Consider the following 15082-nt stretch of genomic DNA (forward strand, 5'->3'; position numbering starts at 1 on the left):
TTAGAGGAATTTCAATTCATGCAGCCCACTATGTGTACATTGCAAACTATAAACCAAATCTATCTCAGCTATCCACCAAAAACACTGTGGAGAAGAATTTCTGATAATATTCTGCAGGGACCACAAATGGGACTTTTGACTTGGTCTATGAGGAGGGCATAATGCAATAACATTGCATTAGAAGGGTCTTTTTACAGCGTGGCAGAGCTGTGTGGCTGTATTCCTTGTGTGAACCCAGTGCTCTGTTTGCGGTCACTAATGGGCATCAGAAATTACAGGCAGTGGAATCGCGCCCCGCGGGGGGACTGGCCTCCTCAGCGGAGCGGAGCACTTAGACAGTGTCTGGGAGCCTGCTGGAGGAGGAAGGGGGGAACTCAATGTCATAGCCCTGCCTCATAATTAAAGAAACCCTATTCCTTATCCACTGTTAGGTGAGCCCTAGCTTGGTGCTCCATCTGAAGGCTCCCCTGTGGGCGTCTAATGCGTGTTGCCCCCAATGTGCATGTGGGCTGATCAGGGAGCTGTGCCTTTCTACTGGGTGTCTGAGCTGGAAGCCCTCTGCCCGCCGACAGAGTAACGGGCCAGGTTTACAAGAATCGCAGAAATCAAAAAGCGAAGAAAATGTCAACTTGCTGAGGTCTGAAAACCCAACAAAACCAGAAAGGCCAAAAAAGAAGTGCAAGACAGGCAGTAGGTGTAATTTTGAAAGTGAAAGTGTCCTCACAGTTTTCCAAATGTTGCCTCTGGAATATGATAAATTTAACTTTCTCCTTATTTATAAATTCAGGGCTCATCGTTGGTCCTTAAGTCTGTAGATTTTCTTCTTGCCTAATCCCTCATTTGAAGTAAATAAAAGTAGTAGAGCTGTCATGGTCAGGTTGTTTTCCTCATCTAGCTCCCATGCTTTATAATTATTCATATGAAATGTGGTTCTGTTGATGGGCAACAGTCTTATTTTCTGCTTCAGTCAACAGTGCACATTTGTATTTCTAAATTGTGGAGCGCTTGTTATGTAAGGCAATTTTCTGCCTTCTTAAGAGCCGGATCTCCTGTGCATTAATAAGAGGCTAGGCTGAGCTGCTGGAGAGCTGAGGGCCTGTTCATGCTCTAAACCACACAGCCCAAACTAGCAGCACAGCCATTTAAACACACAGGCTGGCATCACATACCAGTTATACATATTTTAAAGTTTTATTAGAAAATTGTGATTTAAAAAAATACGAGAATGAGCAGCTCCGCACCTCGGTGACCTCATCATTACGTATGGCCCATAATTACCTTGAGTGAACAACTTGAATAAACACACACTTGTGATAAGTTAAGTTTTAATCAATTAGTTGCTTACTATTACATTACTCATCCACTATTTGGGTAATCGATTAATCAGCATGAGTATTGTTTTAAGAAAAGATATTCTCTGATTTCAGCTTCTTAGATGTGAATATTTTATGAGCTTGAGCTTTGGAAACACCAATTGACATTTTTCTTGATGCTCTAACATTTTACAGCCCTAACAATTGAGCGGTTAAACGAGAAAATAATTGCCACTTGCAGCCCTATTCGTGATTTTATAATAATACAGTTCTGACTAACATGAATTTGTTTGGTTTTCATGAGCACATTGTAAATGTTAATCAAATTGAGATGATCAAAAATACAGAAAAGGGGCAAATAACCTGGAAGAAAGTGGCTGAAAAAAATCTATAGAATGATGTTTCTATTAATAAACTCGGTGATCTTTTTCCACAGACACAGACACCACAGTTGAGTTATGAGACATGAGATAGATAATGGACTCTTTCCTCAACTTAGGCATTGCCAGTTTCATCGACATGCCACAGTATGAGCCATTGGGTCTACATTTGAGCATGTCATTTTAATTTTGATTTAATACCCCATGGAATGATGGCGGCCCGTTTCGCTAAATTGAATAGACGTGGGGCTGATCTGGAAAATCAATTAATCGATGTGCAAGGCTCATTTAATACACATGTTAATATAATGGGTGAGACGCCCACCGCCCATAAAAAGAGAGACATTTGGAGCAAATTGGACAGTGGTGATTTTAACAGCGGTTGACATAAGTAAAAGTGCACTGCAGCGGAAAACAGTGACATGAGTGTCTGAAGGGGCCTCAGCTGGAGACAAAAACAGCAGAGATGGTCCTGAGACTTGAGGAGGATGGTGGAGAGAATGGGAGGGGGAGGAGGAGGAGGAGGAGGAGAGAATGGCAAGGAGGTGAGGAGAGATGGAGAGTGCAGACAGCCAGGCCTCTGAAAGGCCGTTGTGGTTGGCAGCCGCTGACCTTGGTGACGATGGGTTTTCACCAGAGGCTTCTAATGAAGGCTGATTGCCAGGGAATAGTGAGGGAGCCAAGGGGTAGAGAGGGGAGCAGGGGGGAGAGGAGGAGAGAGAGCAAGAGAGAGTGAGAAGTGAGAGGGGAGAGAGAGAAAAGGATAGAGGAGAGGCTCAGGTAATTGCAGCACTTGTGGGTCTGAGGCCCTGCGGTCCTGTGATGTCGGGGTGCAGTGGGGAAGAAGAGAGATGTCTGTGGACGCTTTGGTGGTAAATTGTGGAGCACAGGGATAGGAGGCAGGCCCCTAGGCTGTAATTACCCCTATGAGTGTGCGGATGGAGAGTGGACAGGCCCAGTGTGAGGCTCTGACAGCGATCAAGGAGACGACTGCGAAGGGGAGTAGAGACAGACACACAGACAGACGGCAGGAGTCTGGCAGAGGGGGAAGACAGGACGCCTCCATCTCCACCAGGCCCCCCGAAAACCAGCCAGCCAGACACTGGACCAAGGTCAGAGGCTATTAGCTAACACACAACACGCTGGTGACAAGACAGCTATGACAGGAACAACAGAGAGACAGCGCTGCTTTGTTGAAGATGGAGAAAGTCATAATGGAGAAGGACCTGGTGAAAAAAAAAGAGGTAATAATAAGTTACTAATTAGATGAGAGCCACAGAGAGGGAAACATGTTGGAGCTCCACTGGATGGCGCAGCTGGGGCAGGAAGGTCCGGGCCATACGAACTAGAATAAGAGAACTGATAGGCTGGCCTAAGCTTCCCGCTGCCACGGATCAGTATGTACTGCCTCTCCTCTCCCTGCCTGGGCTGATGTAACTCACTGGAGTGGCAAATTACACCAGACCTACAGCTGTAGCCCGACATTATGATTAATTTGATCAGTAATTTCTCCTGTTTTTCATTTTAATCGCCGCGACCATTCTGCTGTGGCAGGTCTTTCAGATCTAATTAAGATCAATTCCGGTGTAACAGACTTGGCGAGCGCCTTTACCCCGTCAAATCCCTGAGCTCTCCGGGCGTGGAGAAAACCCGCAGCTCTAATCAATCAACTTCCAGCAAAATCCAGCGGGCTCCCACAATCAGCCCATTAACACACTTAAGCAAATTTTATAATCTCCCCCGTCTATTTGTCATCACTGTGGTGGCTATTTCAGGCAGCCACAGGCTGCATCTAACTGTACTCTACATGTTGGGGAGCTGAGAGGATGAGGGCGGGGTAGAAAGGTAAATTTTACTCCATTTAACCAAATTAGCTGCAGTAATCTGAGTTTAGACCATCGACTCAAGGGGGCACAGTCTGTTGTGGTGTGATTTGTATTTTAATAGGGATATTAATGAGCCAATTAATGCATTTTGTCTCACAAATTAAAAACACAAAACACTATAAAACACCAGGGATGTAATGAATGCTCAGGATTTCCTCACTTTGGGTTTAGAGAGAATATCACACACCTCCCATGAGAAGAGAATTACAATGGGACATTAATTGGAACATAATGAGTGTTTGTCTCTCTGCAGCTCTGCGCTGTATTTTCAGCAAATAGTTGAATGGCTGGGTGATTCTGCATGTTGGAATAATGACAGCAGGAAATAGGGGTGTTATCTGTGTAATGCTGATTGTATTATGGTAATTATGACTCGACTTTACTCTACAGAACAGTTCCTTTGGGTGACGCCAGAAATGCCTTTCTGTGTCTTCAATTAAAACATACAAAAGGCCAATCGTAGCCTGTGTTTACGAGTCTCCCTGAATTAGAAAACGTATGTGAATCAACCCGCAAGATGCTCAGTGATTCTGGGCCTGAAAATCCAATCACTGACCCAGGCAGCGGAGGGAGGCGGAGCTGACGTTTAAATCCTATTGCAGCCTTGAGTGGGTACTGAGGCTGCGGCCTGTCCTTGGGCGAGCCCCTCGCTGGGTGACACCAGCACTCTTTGAAAACACCAGCACTGACCCAGAGAAACTAAACCTTTTACGGCCATTCTGCTTCACCCACCCACACACACACATACACATACACACATACACACCAACACATGCTCCATAATCCTATTTGATGAGGCAATATCTTAATGATACCTGATGTGGCTCCTTTGGCCCCCCTCAAGGGAGGTCTGTCCTCAGTCATCATAATCAGCCGTGCTGCTTCTTTTAGACGAAGACAATCTATCTATCGCTAAGGGTCTCAAGTCTTATCAATGTGCTGTGTTTGTTCTAAAATAACCCTGCTCCTGTTGTCTTTGTGTCCGAGAATCACAGATTCTAGGAAATGTGTACGCTGATGCAAGCCTAATGTGTGAATCTGTATGTTGGTCAGTAGCCCTTGTATCCACAGTCAGACTGGACAGTGTGTTTGGTGCGATGTAGCGGCTAGCCTTTGGAGCCCATTAAATCCAGAGGCTGTTTTTCCTGCTGAGTCTCACTAGGCCGTGACAGGGCCGGAGAGGGCTGCAAGGGGGGAAACAAATAGCCCAACTCATCCTGGCCATAAAGAAGGTTGCACCACAACCCAATAAGGGTCTGACGCTGATGAATGTGACCAGGGACAGAAAGGCGACCCTGGCCAGTCTCCACCAGAAATGAAACCACAGGGATATAAAATAGGTTATTATCGTCATACAGTGACAGCCAGACAGACAGAAGGGCAGAGATGGATGGACAGACAAAGTGACTAAAAAGGAGGTTGAGTAGGAAGAGCAGCAAAGATTAAGGGAGTGATTACGTCCGGAAAGCCCAAGGTTAGATAACCTGAGAATCCCTCTCTGCTGTAGGAGGATTGTGCTTCTCGGCTGAGGTTTGATGTGCCCAAGTGTGTCAAGGCTTCAGCAACAACAAGCATATTCTAATAGCTCCACATAGACAGCTAGCATCTATTCAAATACTGCCACTTGATAAAGATCAAGGGCTGACACAGAATCAAGAATTGTGTATCCTGCTTAAACACAGTGTTCTCTCAAGGTTGATCTGCCCAAAAAACACAACCATCAATGACACCATTTAGATGCACACTTCAGTTCTTTAAAGTGGGGAATTACAGAAATTATAAATCTAATATGTAATTGATACAATGTTATGTATGTGTAGCAAAATAGCTGGGTACCTTTGATGGTTGTCAGGATGGATGTACCTCATTTAATGCGTCCATGAAAAATTATGTGAATGACGGAAGGTAGAGAGCCTCATACTGTATCTGTGTGCAATAGTGTGTGTTGAGATTGTTAGCCAGTGAATATGCAAAAAACTGTGTACAAATCTTACATACTAGACCAGTACTGCTGTTGGAGTTGAAGTGACCAATCCATAATAAGCCCTTTTTCTAGGTCATTTTTCATTTTAAAATTGTAAAAGCACCACTTTTTATTTACTTTTTTACTCAACGTTCATAGATACGGCCTCATGCTATCCTTCACAAAGAAAAATCATCCTAAATTTACATTCAGTGACGGAAACAAATTTTAAATTACAAAAGTAAAATCAAAGAAAAAGGGAATCAGTATCAGATGAGTTTAGCAAGATGTTGGATCTGTGCAAACTCACCGGCAATGGCATGGGTGGTGTGACAGGCGAAGGGAGGCTACGGGCAGGCGACTGGTTGGGCCGGTGCGGTGGAGATTGCTGTGGGTGTCCAGAGGCGGAGGAGCAGGCAGAGCCAGGAGACGGGACAGAGGTCTGCTGCTGGCTGGGTGGGGTCATATGATGCTGGGATGACAACTGGTTCTGGGTGTGGGAGTGGGTCTGTTGGTGATGGTGTTGCTGCTGTTGCTGCTGATGTTGCTGCTGCTGCTGCTGCTGCTGGTGGTGGTGCTGCTGCATCTGTTGGAGCTGCTGCAGGTGTTGGAGCTGGGAGTTCAGTGATGAGGTAGCTGTTGATGGAAGGACAGAGAGTTGTTTGATTTCTCTTTGTCCTGAAGCAACCTGAACAGGAATGAGTTTGGACTGACAACATCTGTTTCAGGAATCCCTCATTATTTGAAGTATATGCTCACACCTCTGATAGATATACACAAACACATGGAGGTGTGGGATGCATAGGGTGAACAGTGAGAGACATGTAAATAACATGAAGCCACAACAAGGTCCTCCAGGGTCTTTTCCCTGCATGATAGAGTCGGTGAATTTAATTTAGCTTGCTGGAGGACAAAGCTATCAAGCCTGACTGATATAATTGCTCTCTCTGGAGCCAAAAGTCTTCATTGTCACTTGGAGAATGTCAGAATCTTGGGTTTAATGGCTTAAAATCTCATAGGAAAGAGACATCCATCTTCACTGCGAGACTTCAGAAATAAACCCATTAACTAATTGGATCCAATAATGGCAAGCCATTAGAACCTCATTTCTACATTTAAATTTTTATGCTGTTTTAAAAAAAAGATGGTTAACACTCAGGCTGAGCCGGGCTGCAGCCACACCAGCATGCAAATACTCCCATGGACTCACGACGTCCATCTCAAATATACGATAAATGTAAAAAAAATCATCTTCATGGTATTTTTCTTCCATGGAATTCCATGGATTAGAAGAAATCCACATCACAACATAGTGTCTACTAAAGGTGTCAGCAGCCGCAATACTATATGTGGAGAATTGGTCCCAAAAACAACATCCAAGCTGACCTTCACAGCTACTTAAATAGAAAAAAGGACAAGTTACCATACAGATATGACAGGCAGAACCATTTTTTATCCTGGTGCTCACATTCAGAAAGCTCTTGACAGTCTATTTTCAGTCAAACATGCAGGACAATAAATAATATAGGGTAAAATATGTGTGTGTTGGCACAAAAGGTTATTCACAGGTCATGCTAAATGCAAATGGAATAACATGAGCAAATGACTTAAACTTTATAATATGTTGTTCTCTTGTCTTTGACTCTGCGATGTTACTCTAGATAGAAAAAAAAGGATGAATACAACAGATGACCATGACATGATTTTCTGTGGATTAAAAGATAATACAAGCTTTGAGGGGATGAGACCCGATCTGTGTGTTGATACTGCACTAACGCATTACAGAAGGAAGCAAGGTTACGATAGTTCCCATAACAAACGATGATTTAAATAGATTTTAAAAAGTGTTTTATATGACCAAAAAGCAAGATAGTTGTGAAGATTTACGCATACTTTATACATACTGATTTCAGACTTAAATTAAGATTTGAGACTTGTACTTAGTAAAAAAAAAGTTCATTGTGCATTGTCAAACAAACAATTAGGGAATTAGCAAAATTAGCAAATAGTCGAATTGGTAAAGAAATTCAACTGGACTGGAGTTAGAACACAGAAAAAAAAGAAACCACTTTTATCTCTAAAACTAATTTCGAAGAAACACATTTTCTCTCCAGGCTTTTCACACAAATATAAAAAGAAACAACATCTCTACCTGCTTTTCAAATTCCCTAAATACAGCAAAGTTACTATGTTTAAGGCATATATAAAGAAGGACGCCTTACTACAACATAATATCTACAGCACTACACAAAGTACATCCACAGTTTACCATCAAAATTACTAAATACATAAAGAGCTGAATAACAAACGCTGGTTCAAAAGATTGAACATCTATTGATAACGCAGCCAGCCATTGTGAACACAGGCGTAGACAAGCTTGTATACATACAAAATCAATGCACTTAAATAATTTAAGTATGGTTGCCTCATAAAAGATGAATAAAACATCAGCGCAGACAAGTCTTTGATTAGTGTGGTCACTAGAACTCCAGGACAGGCACAGATGAACATTTGATGAAGATCAGATCATCCTCCTCTTTCCTCACTCCGCCGAAGCACAGCCAAAGAAAAGCCAGTAAACAGTGCACTTTTACATTTCTTCTACCTCCTGACACATTGACACCTCTCTCACACCCCCACCATGAATAATATATCGTCTTGTGCAAACGGCAACAGTCCAATTCTCACTTGAAATGTTGGGGCAAGTTGTCTAGCGAGCGCCCGAGCCCCTGACAGGGCCGGCTCTTTTTCCTTTGCAACTTCACAACGACAAAATGTTGAGCCCCATTTAAAGATGGAATAAGAGGGAACAAAGACGGAGAAAAACAAAAGCGGGCTAAAATGAGATTTCTGTCAGAAAATTATCGAAACCAGGCGAAGATCAAAGAGGATTGGAGAATTTCCTCCAGCGCCGACCATTACGCCGAGGAACAAGAGGTACAACAAAAACTACGAGGCAAAAGAAAACAAATACAGAGGGAATATGGAAGAAGCCCCATGTGGCCTTATTATAAGGGCTACACCGCAGGTACTATATTCTTTAACAGCAGTGCTTTATAAATTCTGTCATCTTGTTAAGACTGTCAGGACCACTGACCCTCCCTTCCCCTCTAACTGGGCAACTGGCATTTTGAAGCTCATTCTTTTAACCACAGCTGTCTGATTGCTTTGGTTGAGCACATAATCCAAACGGCTTGTCTCAGCTAATTGTTTGCGCTCCTTCCTCCAGCAGACACAGGGCCGAGGATGAGAGTGGGAGCTTCACTTATGATGGAGAGAGGGCAAGAGGGTGCCGGGATCCTATAGTGCTCATTATATCTCCCACTGTCTCTTTGTTGTGTTTCATATTCACTCGTTCCCCGACTGTGAAGCAAGCAGCGCTCCCACTTAGTCATCACGCCAGAGGGTTGTAAGAGCGCGGGTCCCACTTTTCTCTGCTGTCACAACTCGCCTATGTTAATGTTTATAATGAGGAATGAGCCAGATCATAGTGGGAGTCACGCAGCTAAATGACCAGACACGAGCTGAACTGTGGCATTTTTTGCTCCATTTAAACATTTAACAACAATCATATGGGACTACGCAACACCAGCACTGAGAAGTCTGAAGCCTCCAACCTCAGTGCTTTGAAGAACTGTCTGCCATCTCTCTCTCAGAGCTCTTTTTGTGCTTTAGTGCCACAGTAGAAATCAACTGTTATCTTTGACTGTCCCGGCCATGGCTTCTGAAGTAGCGGAGGACGAAGCGAGACTGATTGTCAGAGGTCGAAAGGCTAGGTCAAAGCCGGCTCATTCGTCAGACAAAATGCTATTTTTGTTTCCTGTGTGGTTGAGGAGTAACGGGGGGAGTGGAGGTGGGGGGGCAGACTGCTCTCTCATTACCAGCGCTATCTCAGTAGTCCCTGCCAACCCCCCTATTACGGCACTTTTCTCTCTGGGGCTGATTCAAGCACAACTCCTTGTTTTCCTCTCATTGCACAACACCCTCCCTTACAACTCCTCCCTAAGAGTTACCTTATACATTGTTTGTGTGGGTACATGTTTGTGTACAGGTACGGTCAGGGCACAAGACAGAAAACATTTTATTAACATTTCTGCCACATTTACATGGAATCTGATGAAGAATATAAAGGATGTCAATGCTGTACAACTGCCACAATTGCACAGTGCTGTCTGTATGTGTGAAAATTAACTACATTTTGGCTTAAGTTGTAGTTAAAGGGGCAGTTCAACGCAAAATACATACTTTTCCTCTCAGCTTTGGTGTTATTTATGGATCTTGATTTTTTTAAATTTTTTTATTTCTTGGCAATATCAGCTGCAGATGTGTCTGTCTTCTTTCAAATATTACAGTAAGGCAAAGTCACACCCCTTCCAGTGGACCACTATGGGACCTTATATCAGAAAAAAGATATATGGTGGTGAATTGCAAGAGACAAAAATGCACTAGAGGTTTCATGCAGTTCCTACATGAAACTTCAACCGAATCACCACTGTGGAAGGAAGTGTGGATCAGCGCAGCATGTAAACACTATAGCTATAACATATTTAGCTTCTTTAGCTAGCCTCTCATCCATGAGTAGATGCAGGCTTTGTTCTGCTTGGTTATACGGTCGGCACGTGTAGTTTGGTGGAAAGAAAATAGTTCCTACATGAAACTGCTCACAACAACCTCTGTGGATTATCTTTAGAAACTGTGCCATAATTTCTGTAAAGAGACATTGCTGTTTTTCAAGTGTAATTTTTGGTGCTTTGAGCACCACAAACCAAGTGCCATCTAGTTCCATTATGATACACAGAAAAGCAGACATCTCTACAGCCTATATCTCTGAAACTTAGCAACTCACACCTAGACAATCTATGAATAAAAAACACTACAGGTAAGAGAAAAACATATATTTTTGATTAGTAGGTGAAATGTCAAGTCATACCAATAGCTCTGTTAATGAATTGCATTTAACAAAATACAAAAAACATCTATCGATGCATTGAGGCCTTCTGGAAAGCATATGTGAATAAATGCTCATCATATTGTAGTCCTCAGAAAAGGACCAGCCAAGGCCAACATGAAGAATGACTGCAGCGTACCACCAATCGCGTCTACATAAAAGGACTTGGACTATCTTTCACTCCATCGAACTGTTTGTGCTACACCCAGCATAAAGTATCGTCAGGAGAAAGCAGAGGACTTGATGTCTTCTGGCCATCAAAAAGGAAAATATATTTCAGAATGTACCGAGTTCACAAGAATGAATAAAATCTATAGTTGCTTTTGTGTAAGTAAATAATAAGTGCGTTGGCACTGTATGCTTTTCTCAGAGATATGGTTATTGCTTTTAAAGTAGTTCTCGTAGTTGGAATATGTGCATCACCTCTTCTACTCAGTTCAGATACATAATTAAACTGAGAACAGAAAAATGCCAACTCAAATCATCTCAAACTGCTGTTGTACCATCTTAATGTCTTTGGCATCATTTAGCAGTGCTGTAAATTTAGAGCTAATCAGAAGCTGCCTGTCAGGAGTTAATGAAATTGTCCAAAGTGAGCCACCTTGTAATTTTAGGGACTGCTCCAGTCTAAACACAGCTGTCGCTCTCTAACAAGAGAGGTGAGAAGGGACAAACAAGTTCCCCATTACTGCTCTGCCTCACGTTCCACTATGGGAGTCCATAAACCACTGTCTCAATTGCCTTTTCAGTGAGTCACACTGATAATTACTCCACTGGAGGTAAGGAGATTTAGACTCTATGAGATCTGGTAATTACAAAGATGGTCAAAGGAAGGTCATTTTTACTCTGTGGATTAGATCGGAGCACTTGTACACTGATGAAGTGGATCACATCACTGTTTCTGCACTCATTCCTTCACTTCCACTGTTAACTTTAATCACTATAGGTCACTTTGTACCATTTATTACACTCGATGTAACGAAACATTCATTATTTTGATTATATGATCAATCTGTCAATTACGTTTTTTTTTAAGAACTGTTTAGTCAATGAATGACAAACCTTTACATGTAATCTGAAGGTGGTTTATTAAAACAAACAAAAGGAAGAAACAAGTTGTGTTGCCCTTCACCGGGTCAGAACGATCACCAGTGATGATGGAAGAACTCAGATACTTCACTCAAGTAAAAGTAGCAATACTGCAATAAAATTACTCCATTACAAGTAAAAGTACTTATAATGCACAAAGAATGTGTGTTGTCCTATTACTGTATACTATAATAATGCAATACTATACTATTGAATGATTATCAATTCATCATACATTTCTAAATAGTGTTAAATAGTGTTTCTGGCCAAGGTAGAGCTTATTTGAATCATCGTATGTGCTGCTGGGCAGTTTAATCTATAAACATCATGTTAGCATGTATGTCTTGTATGTAGAAATATTAACTATAGCTGTAAAATTAATGCAGTGAAGCAGAAAAAAAATACAAAATGTACTTCTAAAACATACTCAGAAAGTATAAAGTGGTGTTAAATGGAAATAATCAAGTAAAATATATGCATTTTCAATGTGCACTGAAGTATGATCCCTGTGTAAAAGTACTTGGACTCAAATATTGCTCATCAATTCAGCATTAGTCCCTTGATCAAGTGTCAACGTATCTGTGTATTGTTAAATGTATTTTAACAAGGTTGTAATCTTATCGTCAAAGGAAAAGCAGAAAAACAAACAAGTAACAAAAATCTTCTTCTCACACAAACTGGAACACAAATTGGTGTTACACTCCTTTTACCAGCGAGTCCAAACAATTGGTAATCATGTTAAAAGAATGGAAAATAGATTCCTGCCTTGGCGATGGCTGTAATAAACATGGAGAAAATAAAACCTTAAAGGAACTAGTGAACTCCTGAATAAAAACATTACTCAGAGCCACAGCAGGCAATATCACTGCTTCAGTCCTGCTGCAGGAGAAACTCAGCGACTACAGGAAAAAAATATAGGCAGTTAAGATTTGAGCGGAGTCGCGGAGCCACAGGGTTTTAGAGAGTAAACCACATCGCTTGTAGGGATCCAGAGATAATGCTTTCACTTTGTGATGCAAGGCAATATCAAGCTGTGTTGTAGAATTCTCACTCTGGGGGAAGCATTTCAAAGAATCAAATCCTCTCCATGGAGATGTTACACATACAAGAAAATCCCTGTGTGCTCGATAATGTTGCCCTTTTGGTGTTGCCTACGCTAGGTTATTGATTTCCAAAGTGTGGTCCAGGGACCTCCAGGAGCCCTTGAAAGAGTTCCAGGGGTCCCAAACAAAGATTTCCTTCCTGAGAGAAGACACATAAAGATTATTGTGGATTGAAGCTTTTTCTACCTTTTAATACTGACCTGTGCGATCAAACTAATTGCGAACGTGTCTGAAAGTGTGCATGTTTCTATTTCTCAATAAAGACTACAGAAGTTAATTCCACAAAGTAGTTAAACTCTCTTTGCTGAGGGTGTGGAATTAGTTGGTTCACTATCTGAATGTTTCAAACTAAAAACCTCGACAGATTCAGACAGGTTCTTTAGGAAAAAAACTAATTCAATGACATGATGTAGAATTTGGTATGATTAGAAACTTCAATATAGTAGTAATGGATATTGTTGGATTTCCTGGAAGTTTTAAATGTTTAAAATCTTTAAGGGGAAGTTAAGGGAAGGTCCCCTACAGACAAACTGTGTATTAAGGCATACATAGAAAATTCTGTGCCTTTGAATATTGGACCGGGATTGGCTTCCAAACTATTTGTGATGTCATAAATCATGCCCGTAGGCCCATGTCTTAAAATCAGTTTTTCACTGAACACCAAATAATGTGAAAACAACCAAGTGCATCATTCTACACACTGAAGCTCAAACATTCAATTGTAGGAAGACTGAAACACATTTTTGCGCGGAAGGAGTACTTTGAGTATTTACCCATCCTTAACAATGGAGTGATGCATGGATGACGTATTTTTGAAGGCTTTTTAATCTCCCTGACAACATATTTGGTCTCATTTATCAACCTCAGCTTTAAAGACACCTAAAACCTTTGTTAAGCTTCTGTATGCGGTGTTGTCGTTTTAGTGCAGTTCCTGTCTGTTTTACAGTCAGCAATCCCTTCTCTTCCCTACATCACCATATGAAAGCTAATGTGCTAAGGTAATCGGTAGACATGGCAGGAAACTGTCCTGATTTGGTAAACTAAGAAGGGATACCAGAAGATTGATTTTATTTTTAACTGCATGAGCAGGGGGAGGAGAGACAAAGGTTACGACCACTCTATAACAGTGATTATTGTTGGAATATAGAGCTATTTAATACTAATTCTGATTTAAAAAATGCATAAATTACAGCAGCCTTAACCACAGATCTTATTGACTTTTGAGACAAGGAAAGTGAAAGTGCTAAAATGCTAACTTATTTCTGGGTTTAAGGACTCATTCCTGTGGCATTCTATATTGTGATAATCAACACCTCAAAACACTTCCTTAAATCAAAAGAATGACCATCAAACTCCTGTATGCATTGACACATACATTCACTCTTATTTCTGATATTATGTTGACAGTGGGTAATATTGTGGTGCCAAGTAAGGGGCCCCTGGCTTTTGTCCTTCAGAGTCCAGAAGCCGTGGACCCCCACCACCCCCTTCTTTGAGAAAAAAGAGCCTGTCTGCCTGGCAGGACAGACTGGGTTATTACAGCGTGTTCATGGTCCCATCATGTGTCGTCAGACCAAAGCGGAGGCCGCGAGTAAAAGCCTCATGCAAAATTTATGTTCATGCGGCTGTTTCAGTGGGTGGAAAAATCAATATTGCGGGCCTGATGCACGGAGATGACTGAGTGCTCTCTGACTGACAGTAAAAGCTGAGAGAGATTGAGGGGCTACATTTACTGCTCTAGAAATGGAGTGGAGTAGAGTTGGCCTAATAGTCTAGTTCACCTTAAATTTGAATTTCATTGTGGCTTATTTTGGTAGCAACTTGGATATTGAGGTCTTGAAATAATTACGCCATTAGAGCAAAAAAGAACAAATGGAGAATGAGCGAGCTTATATCAAAATCGTCTAAAACACATCTTGCATTGCGGTTTCTGAGCAGCTAAAGTATTGTATATTATGGGATTATTAAGCCTTCCCTTCCTTTCCAACTTACACAGATATAAAATGATTGTAGAATAATCAAAAGACAATGTGGGTATGAGGAGGACATCATAGGGCTTTTGTTCTGCGCTGCTTCGCTTACATATGCTTTTGATAGCGTGCCACATACCCACAGTGCATTTGGGGAGGAATGTGAGATGAGAAACGAAAGAAAGTGAGAAGAAGAAATTCAGTGGGATGAAATAACCCCAAACAATGGGATTTGCTTTCCATTCTTCTGCCTCCATCTTCTGTCTTTAATTATTCCCTTTGGTTGTCTGAGGGAGCGTGTAAGCACTTTCACGCAGCACAACATGCCCAGCAGCACAACACTGTCTGCCTTAGTGATGTGGAGACTTCTGAGTGACACTGAGCCTCTTGTGATTATTAATGCTGTTTAATACAACACAGAGCAGCCACT

General features: G+C 41.8%; 1 protein-coding gene across 5 annotated transcripts in view; it reads right to left on the reverse strand.

Annotated features, from left to right (window-relative positions):
- The window catches only part of pou6f2 (POU class 6 homeobox 2), an 81918-nt gene that overhangs the window by 28688 nt on the left and 38148 nt on the right, over positions 1-15082 (reverse strand). For all 5 annotated transcript variants that reach the window (XM_030398654.1, XM_030398652.1, XM_030398655.1 and 2 more), the window contains one exon: positions 5853-6178. In XM_030398654.1, coding sequence (XP_030254514.1) covers positions 5853-6178 — 326 coding nt within the window. The remainder of the gene's footprint in view (positions 1-5852; positions 6179-15082) is intronic.

The sequence above is a fragment of the Sparus aurata genome, chromosome 19, assembly GCF_900880675.1.
Source record: "Sparus aurata chromosome 19, fSpaAur1.1, whole genome shotgun sequence".
Taxonomy (NCBI): Eukaryota; Metazoa; Chordata; class Actinopteri; order Spariformes; family Sparidae; genus Sparus; species Sparus aurata.